This window comes from Motacilla alba, chromosome 21 (genome assembly GCF_015832195.1).
Source record: "Motacilla alba alba isolate MOTALB_02 chromosome 21, Motacilla_alba_V1.0_pri, whole genome shotgun sequence".
In the NCBI taxonomy this organism is placed as follows: Eukaryota; Metazoa; Chordata; class Aves; order Passeriformes; family Motacillidae; genus Motacilla; species Motacilla alba.
The window spans coordinates 1,222,207-1,236,472 of record NC_052036.1 but is presented as its reverse complement, the minus strand read 5'-3'; the positions used below and the strand labels follow the sequence as shown (position 1 = coordinate 1,236,472).

Below are 14,266 nucleotides of genomic sequence, written 5' to 3'. Positions count from 1 at the left end.
CCTGCCCCGTTTTCCACTCCCCTTTGGCACCAAGCTGCTCGCCCAGCAGGGCAGCTCTGGGATGGGAGAACACCTGAACCTTTCTGCCAGCCCGTGCTGGCACTGGAATCTGGTTTACAAGGCTGTGTGCTGGCAATGTGGCCACTCAAACACACAAACCCCAAAATCCTTCCTCTGCCACACAGCACAAGCAGCTTTTTCCCCTTCTAAACGGGCTGGATGGGCAGCTTTTGACAGCTGGACTCCTCAGGAAAAGCAAAACTTCTGTTCCCCAGAGGAATTACTGAGGTTTCTTCCAGGACAGAGCTAAACTGAAGGGAACAGACAAGTTGAGGAAGACCAGGAAATGCTTCTGACACAAAAATCAGACCATTATTTTATTCCACGCACTGCAAGCTCAGAATTATTTTTTTAAGACAGGGATTCTAATTTCCAAAGGTGTTGGCACCCTCAGCTGCCATTGTGCAGAATCATTGCTCACAGGGCCATTAATTAAGGCACTGTCAGCACTTCCACCCCAAACCTCTGCCTTTTAGGAGTTTATAACAGCCATAAAACTCTGCTCTGGGCTGAAATTTAGCACGAAAGGCTGTGCCTGGAAGGAATCCATCCTTTTGTATTTGAGAGCCCCAAGAGCTTGGAGCAGCTACCCAGGGCTCTCATTCTGAGGGCTGCCTTGCAAAAAGCTGCTTTTGTGGGTGCTGAGCTGCTGCTCTGGCTCCTCGTGCTCACCGTGGGCTGGGGTTTGTGCTCTGAACGCTGGAAAAGTTAGGAACTGTGGGGGTTTGTGGTTCAGAGGCACAGCCTGAGCTTGGTGAAACAGCAGAGGATTCCTCTGCCCCCCTGCTCCCTGCTGGAGGGTGAGCCCACGTGGATTTCCCACCTTCATTCCCATGGCCGAGGTTTAACAATTCCCTCTGCAGTGGTCAGGTAAAGACATGGACACTGTCCTCTGCTCCACCTGTGGGAGTAATTTCCCTTTTTTCCCAGGTTTAATGGGCAAGGTTTAATTCCCTCTCCAGTGGTCAAAGACACGGACACTGTCCTCTGCTCCTGTGGTAATAATTTCCCTTTTTTCCATCTCTAACTGGACAGGCTCACACAAAACATCAAAAACTCCTTTAGGCAAAACTCCATTTTCTCCCTGGGAGATCCCACGGAGCGGATCCTGATTTCCCCAGCACCCAGGAGGGGAGGGAGCACCCCCAGACCCCCACCCTGCCCTCAGCTGCCTCCTCCTGCTCTGTTTTCTCCTCCCTGAGAAGTCTCCCAGCTGCTCAGATTTATTATATTCATTATATATTTATATAGATTTTTATTTATCTATTTGTATATTTATATATAAATACAGATTTATTGTATTTCATTTATTATATTTATTTATAAAAACCAGTTTTCTACAACTCAAGGGCTGCACCCTGATCTGGAAATCCAGAATGAAAGAGACCTTTCAAAATCCCAGGTTTTAGTGCAAATCTCTGGATTTTTCAAGGATTAGAAGAGTTTGTGACTGCTGGCAGCACATGAAGATAATGCACCACACCCAGGATATCAGGGGTCACAGAGGAATATTCAGTTTGCAACTTCAGTTTATGAATTTCCACCTTCTTGGGACCAGAGTAAACACAGCAAAACTGGGCTTTCTTTAGAAGTCTCATCAATTCTCTCTTCCAATGTAAAAGGGACTCTTTACCCCACAACCTCCCCCAAAATAAAAACAAAGGAGAAGGTGTGTGGGAAGGGAAGGATGAGGAACAAAGGGAGGAAGACAAAAACCCCAGAACTGACAGAACTGCTCGTTTACATCCATCAGCACCCAGTAACAAACCAGAAACTCTCAGCCTACCATACACAGAGGGGCCCAAAAACGGTACCTGCAAGAGGTCTCTCGGAAGGAGATGTTCAGATCCCAGTGGGTGTGAATCCTGCAACAAACAGACAAAAAAGAGAGCTCAGAGGCACGGGCTGAGCACCCATCTCCTGCCCCTGGAACCCTGCTCCACCCTGGGGACCCCCCCAGCTCCTGAGCCCCAGCTCCTGCCTTGTCCAGCCCCAATTCCAGCCTTATCCAGCCCCAATTCCAGCCCCAATTCCTGCCTTGTCCAGCCCCAATTCCAGCCCCAACTCCTGCCTTGTCCAGCTCCAATTCCTGCCCCAATTCCAGCCCCAATTCCTGCTTTGTCCAGCCCCACTTTAGAGCTCTGTGTCCATAGCAGGACCCAGGGGCTGCTCAGCATTGGGAAATCCTCTCCCGCTTCATCCTGACCTTTTCCTGCTGCATCCTGACCCTCCCTGCTCCCTCCTGACCTTCTCCTGGCACCATCCTGATCTTCTGCTTGCTCCATCCTGACCCTCCCGATCTTCTGCTTGCTCCATCCTGACCCTCCCTGCTCCCTCCTGATCTTCTGCTTGCTCCATCCTGACCCTCCCTGCTCCATCCAGATCCTGCCTGCTCCATCCAGATCCTGCCTGCTCCATCCAGATCCTGCCTGCTCCATCCTGACCCTCCCCTGCTCCATCCTGACCCTCCCCTGCTCCCTCCAGACCTTGTCCCTGCCTCCCCTCCCCGTCCCCGAGAGCTGCAGGTGCTGTCCCAGCCCCCAGCCCCTGTCAGAGGAGGCAGAACGAGCTCAGTGCTGAAGTTCTGGGCAGAAGCCCCACAAGTGTCCGTGCTGTGCTCCCTGCCCAGCTGGAAATGGATTGCCAGCGATTTCCCAGCTCAGGAATGAACCTGGGTGTCCTGTCCCAGGCAGGAGCAGCAATACCCCAAACACAGGCAGAGCAGCCTGGGGGGGTTGGGGTTTTTGTGGGGTTTTTTGGTCGCATGGCAGAGCTGGATCCTCCCTGCCCCTCCCAGTTATCCCAGTCTCAGCTTCCACAGACTGCCAGGGAATTTGTGCTGTTTGGGGTATTTTACTGGCAGCATCCCTGGCAAGTCAGTGGCTATTTTCTCCCTTTTTCTCCCTCAAATCCACGTCCTCATGAGGTCAATGGCACCTTGCCAGCACTGTGAGCAGGTGTCTGAGCTTCCCTCTCACCCCTCACCCCGTCCCACTGCTGGGGACTGGGCCAGAGCTGCTCCTGACCCACCCTGCTCCATCCCAGATGCTGTCACTGCCTTTCTCCTCCTCCCACACCACTCTTTAAAACAGGAATTAAATGCATCCAGCCACAGGACGACGCTGGGCTGAAATCCAGCAGCGTGTGAGGATCCTGCTGTCAGGGCTGAGCCTTCCTCCCTGCTCCCCTGGCCTTCCTCTGCCTGGAAATTCCTGGGATAGCATCCCAGAGATCCTGACGGGACTCTGCACCTCCCAGGCTGAGCTCATGCACTCACCAGGGCTGGGTGGAGCTCCCTGGGAGGGGAGGGAAGGCAGAGCCCCCAAAACACTGCACAGCCATGGAATCTGTGCAGGGAAGGCAGAGCCCCCCAAAACACTGCACAGCCATGGAATCTGTGCAGGGAAAGCAGAGCCCCCCAAAACACTGCACAGCCATGGAATCTGTGCAGGGAAGGCAGAGCTTCCCAAACCCCTGCACAGCCATGGAATCTGTGCAGGGAAGGCAGAGCCCCCCAAAACACTGCACAGCCATGGAATCTGTGCAGGGAAGGCAGAGCCCCCCAAACCCCTGCACAGCCATGGAATCTGTGCAGGGAAGGCAGAGCCCCCCAAAACACTGCACAGCCATGGAATCTGTGCAGGGAAGGCAGAGCCCCCCAAACCCCTGCACAGCCATGGAATCTGTGCAGGGAAGGCAGAGCCCCCCAAAACACTGCACAGACATGGAATCTGTGCAGGGAAGGCAGAGCTTCCCAAACCCCTGCACAGCCATGGAATCTGTGCAGTCTAACCCCAATTTTGGAACCACTGAGGCTGGAGAAGCCCTCTGAGCTCACCCAGGGCAGCTCCTGGCCCAGCAGGGCCACGGTCACCCTGCAGCATGTCCCCAGTGCCACAATCACACCTTCCTGGAGCACTCCCAGGGATGGGGGCTCCACCACTCCCCCCTTTGGGCTCCGGGACAGTGCAGAGGGCAGCACAAAAGCCAGCACCGTCACAGCCAAGACACTCCCAGGTCCAGCTCGAATCCCCCTTCCTGCCCAGCCCTGGAAGCAGCAGCACACGGAACAGGAACAGGAGGAACAGCCAAGTGCTGAGAGCAGTGCAGAGGTGTTGGGAGTGCCAGGTGTGCAGGGGGCACAGCCAGGGTGCAGGAGCAAAGCCCAGCTTTGCTGAGGCCTGGCCCAGCCTCCCCATCCCAGTTTAACCCAGTTCTGCTCCCGGGGGGGGCCAGCAAAGCCCCAGCCCGGGGGGAGGACACAGCAGGTGAATTAAGGCAGGAGCAGATGGGGCACAGGCCCTGCAGGGCCCAGCTGTCGTGTCTGGGCTCTGGAGCCTTTGTGCTGCTGCTGCTGATGCCCCCAGAGCCACCCTGGCCACCCCAGGGGCCAGCAGGAGGGGGTGACACTGCTCCTGATGTCCCCAGAGCCACCCCCAGGGCCAGCAGGAGGGGGTGACACTGCTCCTGATGTCCCCAGAGCCACCCCAGGGCCAGCAGGAGGGGGTGACACTGCTCCTGATGTCCCCAGAGCCACCCCCAGGGGCCAGCAGGAGGGGGTGACACTGCTCCCGATGTCCCCAGAGCCACCCCAGGGGCCAGCAGGAGGGGGTGACACTGCTCCTGATGTCCCCAGAGCCCCCATCCGTCCCCAGGTCAGCAGGAGGGGGTCACTGCTCCCCACTGGAGGCCCTGGAGCAGCCGAGGTGTCCAGTGTCCCCCAGTGGGACAGGAGACCCCTGGGGACCCTGTGTGAGGGATAAGGGCTTGGGGACGCTGGGCTGGAGCAGCAGATGTTCCCTGGGCACCAAGCACTGCATTCCTGCTTTTTCCCCTGCTCCTGCCCTCACAGGAATGCTGCCTGCCCCACCTGCCCAGCACCCCGCAGCAGGGAAAGCAGAGGAAGCAGGAAAAGGAAAGCTCCCAGGAAAGGAAAAGAACAAGTGCACAAAAGCTGGGAGAATCCTGCTCCCTCCAAGGAAATAAAGCTTCACCCAGAGACACAAAGTGCAGGGGAGCACAGCCATGGCAGGCTGGGGGATCGCTGCCTGGAGCTGCCAAACATTCCTCCTTCATTTCCTAGCAAACCAGGCAAAGCAATTACAGTAATTAAAGATTCAAGATAAGAGCACTTTGTGTTTGGGGGGCCCAGCATTATCAATTACAGCTATCACGCTGTTCTCCCTCCTGATGAGACAGCCTAGCACTGCAGCTCTGCAGCGTTAAAAGCAGAGTTAGAGGGGCAGGAGGAGCAGGGCAGGTCCCCAGAAGTGACTGGGAGGGTTCCCTGTGCTCCTGAGCAGCCCGGGCGCATCCCAAAACACCTTTCCATTTCCAGCAGCACCCCTGGACAGCCGCGATGATGAGCTTTAATTCCAGGAGGCTTTATGGGAAGAGCTGGCTGCTCCTCTGTCTGCCTGCTCCTCAGCTGCTCAGGTGCCAGATCTGTCTGAGGCGAGGGGAAACAGCCTCCCTGCTGCCAGGCGAGGAGCACATAAACCACGAGGAAAGCAATTACAGCCCCTCAGCTCCCTCTGCTCGGGTTTTATGGGGCTTGTCTCAGGGCCCGAGCCCTGCTGTGCATCACGGGGAGATGAGGAGCCAGATGAGCTGCAGCGCTGGGCACAGGGGCTGTGCTCTCTGGGGCCACAGGTTCTCTGAAATTCCTGCTTTTTCACAGGGGTGGGAGCACCTGGAATTCTGGAGCTGAATATTGAGGGCACTGAGGCCTCCCAGGAGAGGCCAGGTGAGGGTTACTCAAGGCAATCCCTCCTCCTCTTCCTCTAGGACTGCACAATTCCAGGAGGAATGCTCATGGCACTGAGAAAACGACCAAAATCAAGCAGTTCCTCCTCCCTGCTGCAACTCCATCACTGCTCCCCTGCTGATAGAGGCTCTCAGGGTGCTCTGACACTTGTAATCAAACACAGAACCCTCATCTTGCTGCTCTGAAATCACACACAGAACCCTCACCTTGCTGTCTGAAATCAAACACAGAACCCACACCTTGCTGCTCTGAAATCACACACAGAACCCACACCTTGCTGCTCTGAAATCACACACAGAACCCTCACCTTGCTGTCTGAAATCACACACAGAACCCACACCTTGCTGCTCTGAAATCACACACAGAACCCACACCTTGCTGCTCCCCAGCACTGAACCCCCCTGCAGCCTCAATTACGTGAGAATTTGAGCACAGCTGAGAGCAGAAGGCAGGGTTTGGGGCCCCCCCACCCCTGTATTTCAGACAGCTGAAGCCCACAGGGGATTTCTTGGCCAGGCAATTCCCAAAGCCACAGAGCCCTGGCCAGAGAGTGAGACCCAAGGGATGACCCGCAAACCCGGAGTGCAAACTCCACTCCAGACAGGAGGGAGTGAAAAACCCCCAGCAGTGCCCTCTGTGAGCTGGCCTGTGCCCTTGGCAGGGGGATTGCAGCCCTGGAGGTGACCCCAGGGGCAGGAGTGGCTCTGCCCAGGCTCCCGTGGCTCTGCCCCCCCAGCACTGCCTGCAGGTACCTTCTTTTCATGATACTGATGTGCAGATCCTCCTCCTGCTTCACCTCGGGCTGCTGCCCATTGCTCTGGTCGCTCTCCTGGCTGTCCTCGCTGTGGGGGAAGCCCAGCTCCTTCTTGGGGACCCTGCTGGGGGGCAGGGGGATGCTCCTCTTCTCTGCCAGGCGGCCCCGGTTCTGCAACAGGGAGAGGGAGAGAGAGGAGAACAAGGATTCGGTGAGGAACCTCAGTATTTCCACAAACACCAAACGAAAACTTGCTTATCTCTGTCAGAAGGCTCTTTCTGACAAGCCAACGCCGTCACACGTGGCTCACATTTTGTCATTTTGCAAAGGACTTCCCAGCACGGGCACTCCTGTTTCTGATTTTTTTCCAGTTCTGACCAAGCCCTGCCTCTCCCAGCCCTTCATCCCCAGCCTGTGCCTCATCCTCACCGAGAGGAGAGGAAGGAGGCAGCACAGCCAGGCAGCAACCCCTGCCTCCAAGTATTTCCCACCAAATATTTCCACGTCAGCACTCAAGCAAAGCTTAGCCAGCAGCCCAGGGAAGCCAGGATCCAGGTGAGCCAGGGAGAGCTGCCAGCAGCAGGGAAACACCCTGGATACAGGGAGGCTGCTCTGCCCCTGCCCCACAGAATCTGCCATTTCAGCCAATAAAGCCCAGTGGAATTGGATTTTATTTTTGATCCGAGTCCCAGTGGAATGGGACAGGAACCCCAGTGAGGGCAGGCGAGGCCACAGCTCTGTGGCCACCCTCTGGGCAGGGAGAGAGGTGTGGAACTGGGCCAGAAAATGCACAGGACACCTAAAGGGCAACAGCTTCTCTGCAAAAAAACCTCATTTCAGCTTTCCAAATGAACCTGGCAAAAGGAGAAGTCCTGGGAAAGCCAGTCAGGCTCTCTGCAGGGGAGAACGCTGAGAGAAGAGCCCAGGTTTTTTTAATTAAACAAATTAAGAACTTTCCACGACTACCAAACGAAAACTTGTTTACCTCTGGGAATAAATTCCAGTTGTGGTGGTTCAGGGCAGCCCTAATCGCTGTGATAAGGAGCTGAGCCCATCTGGAAGGCATCACCCCAGGAGCCACAGGGCTGAGCTGCAGGTCCCTGCCAGGAACAGCCTGGGGACAGGGGAGCAGGGGGCCAAAAATGGCAAAAATGGGGAAAATGTGGGGGAAACCACGCAGTTCATGAGCTGAGCATCTCCTGCCCTCAGACACTTTTTGTGCTGAAGGTGCTTTGGCAGCCCTGCCCCTCTCTGGGCACGCAGGGGCACCTCAGGAACAGGAGCAACCTCAGCCACAGGGGGAGAAGGAGCAGGGCTGCTCCTTCTAAACCCCACAATTTCAGCCCTACCAACACAATCTTCCATGTCCTGTTTGCTTTGTATTTTTTACCCTCAGGTTTGGAGGGTGGTTTGTTTATTTATTTATTTATTTACTACACCCCCAGAAAATTAAAATAGACGGAGCCAATCAATTTTGCCTTTTATACTCATCCACAGCCAGCCTGGAATCAATTGCACTCCCCTAATCAGTTTAGAGGAATCCACCAGCAGACACACATCACTTGCAAATTAAGCACAAAGGTAGCCAGAAGCCTGGCCCAGAACCTGCTCCAGAATCAATTGTCTTGGGAAGGGCTCTGGTCCAAGCTGCCAACACAAAAACCCCTCCAGAACTGTCTGGCCATTGCCTGGGAAGGGCTCTGGTCCAAGCTGCCAACACAAAAACCCCTCCAGAACTGTCTGGCCATTGCCTGGGAAGGGCTCTGGTCCAAGCTGCCAACACAAAAACCCCTCCAGAACATCCCCAGGGAGGAGCAGCTCTCCAGACACACCTGGGGGGAGCAGGCAGGGCAGGAGTGGGCACAGAATGATGGCCCAGGAGCCCTCCAACAACCTCAGCAATGCCTGAGAGCACCCAGAGGTGTTCCAGGAGCCCTCCAACAACCTCAGCAATGTCTGAGAGCACCCAGAGGTGTTTCTAGGAGCTCTCCAACAACCTCAGCAATGCCTGAGAGCACCCAGAGGTGTTCCAGGAGCCCTCCAACAACCTCAGCAAGGTCTGAGAGCACCCAGAGGTGTTCCAGGAGCCCTCCAACAACCTCAGCAATGTCTGAGAGCACCCAGAGGTGTTCCAGGAGCTCTCCAACAACCTCAGCAATGCCTGAGAGCACCCAGAGGTGTTCCAGGAGCTCTCCAACAACCTCAGCAATGCCTGAGAGCACCCAGAGGTGTTCCAGGAGCCCTCCAACAACCTCAGCAATGCCTGAGAGCACCCAGAGGTGTTCCAGGAGCCCTCCAACAACCTCAGCAATGCCTGAGAGCACCCAGAGGTGTTCCAGGAGCCCTCCAACAACCTCAGCAATGTCTGAGAGCACCCAGAGGTGTTCCAGGAGCCCTCCAACAACCTCAGCAATGCCTGAGAGCACCCAGAGGTGTTACAGGAGCCCTCCAACAACCTCAGCAATGCCTGAGAGCACCCAGAGGTGTTCCAGAAGCCCTCCAACAACCTCAGCAATGTCTGAGAGCACCCAGAGGTGTTTCTAGGAGCTCTCCAACAACCTCAGCAATGCCTGAGAGCACCCAGAGGTGTTCCAGGAGCCCTCCAACAACCTCAGCAATGCCTGAGAGCACCCAGAGGTGTTTCTAGGAGCTCTCCAACAACCTCAGCAATGTCTGAGAGCACCCAGAGGTGTTCCCAGGAGCCCTCCAACAACCTCAGCAATGTCTGAGAGCACCCAGAGGTGTTTCCCAGCTCAGGGAACCCCTTGGAGGTTGGATCCTCCTCTCCCAGGCCTGGGATGGGGAGCAGCTGCCTCCTTCAGGATGAATTTTGTGGGTTCTGGTTGCAGCTGGCGTTGGAGTCAATAATCCCCATTTTCCTCCACTCCACCCCTCCAGGCTCTTGTGACACCATTCATGGCCTCCACTGCCTCTGAAGTACTGCCAGGGTGAGGGGTGGTTTTGTTTTTAAAAAAATCACTGGCAGGAATATTTCCTTTTCCTGGGAAAAATCAGATGGGTGCCAGCACGTTAATTAAGGTTATCCAAGTCCAGAGATGCAGCTGCAATTAACAAAAAAAAAACCCAAACCAAACCAAACAAAAAAACCACCAAAAAAACCCAAAAAACCAAAAAACAAAGAAACAAAAAACTAAAACAAAAAACAAAACCACACAAAAAACCCCCCAAAAAATCAACAAAAAGCCAAACAAAAAAACCCTAAAAAACCCAAAACACAAAAAAAAAACCCCAAAAAATAAAAAATAAAAAACCATGAAGTTGCACAAGAGCCTTGGGGAGCCACAGGAAGGGAGGGGAGGAGAGGAGAAGGTTCCTGCCCTGGGAGCTGCAGCTGAACGCCCTGTTGGGAGCCCAGAGTGTCCCAGGGAAGGGAAGGGAAGGGAATCCTGGCCAGGACAGCCCCAAAATTCAGTTGATCCCAGCCACAGAAAGACCCAGAGAGCTGCCAGGCAAAAAGAGCTCCAGGGAACAAAATAATAATAATAATAATAATAATAATAATAATAATAATAATAATAATAATAATAATAATAATAATAATAATAATAATAATAATAGTGCAGATGAAAGCCAAGGTGTGTCAGTCCAGTGGAAGGCTGGAGAGCTGATCCCAGTGGGAGCTGACCCCAAGAGGAGCAGGTGCAGCCCCCGGGGACACAAAAAATGCACATCAATACCCCAGGAATTTGCTCCCACGTGAAAATATCAGAGCTGTTTGCGAGATGATTCACGTGGCTGTGATTCAAGCCTCAAAAATAATTACTAGTGGATAAAAGAACCAGCAGGAGAAGCAGCCCAAGCTCCCAGGTAAGGCTGGGAAAGCCAGGGAGGGCTGGGGGAGCTTTGGGAGCTGCCAGTGCTGGGAGCAGAGAACTCTAAATCTCTTCCATATGGGAAGGAAATCCTCAAGCCCAGACAGCATTTTCTCTCTCTTTTTATTGATAGTAAAGATAGGGGAAAGGAGAGGGGGAGGTTCAGAGAGCCTGGGATACTTTCCTTTTGCTTTTCCAAGTAACAAACCCGGTGGGATGGCTTTAATTAGGAACACTACACAGCAGAGGGGACCACGCATCCCCCGCGGAAGAACTGGCAGAGTTTGCACTCACCTTCAGCTGGGATTAGTGGGAACACCTCCCAGAGGGCCAGGATAATCCTGCCCTGTCCCCTGGGCCTCCATTAGCCCAGAGAGCTCCCAGCCCCTCTGCTCCAGGGGCAAACCCAGCCCTCCCAGGGACCCCAGGGTGACACCAGAGCTGCTCCGGCACAGCAGGGATGGCCCAGAGCAGGAGGGAACAGCAGCAGTTATGAAATAAGAACATTATTAATAACATAAATAATAAATAATAAATAAATAATAATGAATAAACAATCTTTTTTTCTCTGAAAAAAAAAACCAACCTGATTTCAACTTTCCAAATAAAGCTGGCAAAAGGCAGAATAATTCCTGGGAAAGCCAGGCAGGCTCTCTGCAGGGGAGAGCTGCAGGAGGAGCCCAGTGGTCAGGAAGGACAGGTCAGAGCAGAACTCCCCCAGCTTCTGGGGACTGTCACACCCTCACCAGTGCCATGGGAGGGCTTTGCAGGCTCTGGCAGCGACTCGGGAGGATGAAGGGACAGAAATGGGGCTCAGCCCCAGCTGTCCCCAGCACAGCCACCCCCGGGCTCTGCTGAGAGCAGCTCAGCTCCAGCACAGAGCCCAGCTCGTGTTTGGGGGGTTCTGTCTTCAAGAGCAGAGAAGAAAATCTCCCTTGAGCACCCTGACAAAAGCCACCACCAGCACATCCCTGCCCTGTCCCGTCCCTCAGCCTCCTGGGGTTCCTCCAGCTGTCTGGGGCAGAGGATGGCGTGTGCAGGCAGGGAAATCGGCTCCTGCTGGAACTGAAGGAAATATGGAAGTGTTAACCCAAAAGAAAGCTGCCCAGGAGGGAAGCTCAGCTCTTCCCATCAGCACGAACAAGGTGGGTTTGTGATGCCCGAAAGAAACGGAGGAACGAGGTCTGGGAACAGAGGGGAGCTTTTCCCACTGAGAATCTCTCAGGGAGGGATAAAGCCCAAAGGATAATTCCCCTTTTTCTGGGGAAAGCCAACTGGGATTTCCAGGCTTTGAAGGGAGGTGGGTCTGAGGCAGAAAATCTGCCAGGCCTTCGGAGCTGCCTGTTCTCAATCCCTCTTTGGAAGGAGGCTGCAAAGTGCCCTGCTCCTTGTCTTCTGGGCCTGCTTCCACATCAAATGGCTTCGTCCCCGTCAGCCCGAGGTGGCACAGAAGGAAGCAGAGATGTGAAGCCAGGTCCTCAGGCAATGTGAGTCCCTTCTGATGGAGCACAAGCCAGCTAACACCAGCTGAGAGTGAACACTGTCGCTGTCTCCTAAATAAAGGCAAGGCTTACGGATTTCCCCCTTTTTCCTTTCCTTGCCTGCTCCACCTCTCAGGCAAAGAGACGAGGAGCAAAGGGCGTGGATGCTTTCAGACATTTCCCCTTCTCTTCCCACTCCCCTGGAGCAGCAGAAAAACAGGGGAGCAGCTCCCAGGGCTGTCCCCGTCCCCCTGCTCCCGCCATCCCCTCCCTTGGTGTCACACACAGAACGATGCAAACCCACCAAAAGAGGCCCTTTCCCCTCTCCCCTGATGGGCTGTGCCCTTTTCTGCAGTTTTACTCCTTTTTCTCAGTCCCAACCCACATTCCCCACCCAAACCTCGGTCCCACATCCCTCCCACCCCACATTCCCCACACAAACCTCATTCTCCAGCCCTGCTCTGCGATTTGCCTGCCACACCTGGGGGATTTCCCAGCAAATTGTATTACTTTATTTGGTCAATTGGCCTACAAATTGATTTTCCTGTACAAATAATGAACATTTATGGTTATTTTCCCCATAGACTGCTTTATTTCACGTGTAACAAAGACTGATTTCCTGCAGGTTTCGAGACCTGAGCTGCAGCTCCTGTGACCCCTGGCTGATGGATGCCAAAGGGCTCCAGGCACAACCAGAGCCTTTGGGGCTTTTATTTTTACCCTCAGGTGGCTGCTGGAAGCAAACGCTGACACCAGACCAAGGCATTCCACAGAAGAATGGGAATAAATTGTTTTAAAAGAGATTCCGTGCCGGGATCAGGGACACAAGGCCCAGGAAATGCAGGTGAAGGAGCTGGGGACAGAGGGCAGAGCTGGAGTGGCCACATCCCTGGCCATCACAGCCTTGGGGACTGCCACATCCCTGCCATCCCAGCCTTGGGGACAGGCCACATCACCCCCTGGCCATCACAGCCTTGGGGACAGGCCACATCACCCCCTGGCCATCCCAGCCTTGGGGACAGGCCACATCACCCCCTGGCCATCCCAGCCTTGGGGACAGGCCACATCACCCCCTGGCCATCACAGCCTTGGGGACAGGCCACATCCCTGCCATCCCAGCCTTGGGGACAGGCCACATCACCCCCTGCTCAACCCAGCCTTGGGGACAGGCCACATCACCCCCTGCTCATGATAGCCTTGGGGACAGGTCACATCCCTGCCTTCCCAGCCTTGGGGACAGGCCACATCACCCCCTGGCCATCACAGCCTTGGGGACAGGCCACATCCCTGCCATCCCAGCCTTGGGGACAGGCCACATCCCTGCCTTCCCAGCCTTGGGGACACCCTGCAAGGCCCCTTTGTCACCTGGATCTGTTCTTCTGGGGCAGAGGAGGGTTTCCAGGGAGGGTTTCCAGGGAGGGTTTCCAGGGAGGGCTTCCAGGGAGGCTCCCAGCTGGGCTGAGGTGCCCGGGTGTGATTTTGGGGCAGGAGCTGCAGGACTGCCACGAGCAGGGAAGGGCAGTGGGGACAGAGCCCGGAGCCCGTTCCGGAGGTCACCGAGCTGTGGGACTGCCCCGGGCTGCAGCAGAGCTGAGTTATTCTGCTGTCTGTTTGTCTGCTAACAGCCCCAGGGCCGGGGAGGGCACGTTTAATTGCGTTTAATTTAATTCCTCCTGATGGCCGAGCCTGCGAGGGCCAGAGAGGCAGAGCAGGGGAGGTTTCCCAGGTGAATCCGATGGAGGTGGGCACGGCAGAGAAAGTCAATTATCTGCAGCCAGCCCTGGCTCCTCGGCCCCGGGGGTGGCTCCAGCCCACGAAGCCTGACTCAAATCCAATAAAAAATTAACTCGTTCTGAACAACTCGGGGCTGGAGAACCTGCTCCCGGCTGGGGCAGGAGGGAATCCAGCAGCAGGAGAGGGGCCAGGCTGAGGGAAACCCCAAATTCCTGCCCTGGGCTGGGGGATCCCTCCCATGCTCCTGGCACTGGGTGCCCCAGCTCTGGGGGTGCTGGGAGCCCCAGGAAGGTGGGGCACACCTGAGGGGACTCATCCTATCCCCAACACAACCCTGCCTGCTCTCAGGTGTGTTCTGCCAGCACTGGGGTCACTCCCAGCACCAGAGCCACAGATCCCTGACACCGTGAGCACCAACAAACCCAAAGGATAAACCCCTGGACTCCCAGAAACACACACTCAGCTGGAAAGGATAAATCCCTGCACCTCAAAAATCACCAGCAACACTCAGCTGCCAAGGATAAACCCTGTACCTGAAAAATCACCAGAACACACACCCAGCTGCCAAGGATAAACCTCTGTACCCCAAAAATCACCAGAACACACGCCCAGCTGCAAAGGGTAAACCCTGTACCCC

At 55.1% G+C, this 14,266-nt stretch overlaps 1 protein-coding gene across 4 annotated transcripts in view; it reads right to left on the bottom strand.

The window, feature by feature from the left end:
- SAMD11 (sterile alpha motif domain containing 11) overlaps window positions 1-14,266 on the bottom strand; it is an 81,640-nt gene that overhangs the window by 50,415 nt on the left and 16,959 nt on the right. For 3 of the 4 annotated variants that reach the window (XM_038159853.1, XM_038159855.1, XM_038159857.1), the window contains 2 exons: window positions 6,580-6,752; window positions 1,847-1,925 (listed from right to left, as the gene is read on the bottom strand). In XM_038159853.1, the coding sequence (XP_038015781.1) occupies window positions 1,847-1,925; window positions 6,580-6,752 (252 nt within the window). The remainder of the gene's footprint in view (window positions 1-1,846; window positions 1,926-6,579; window positions 6,753-14,266) is intronic. The other variant, XM_038159854.1, reaches the window with a different exon arrangement.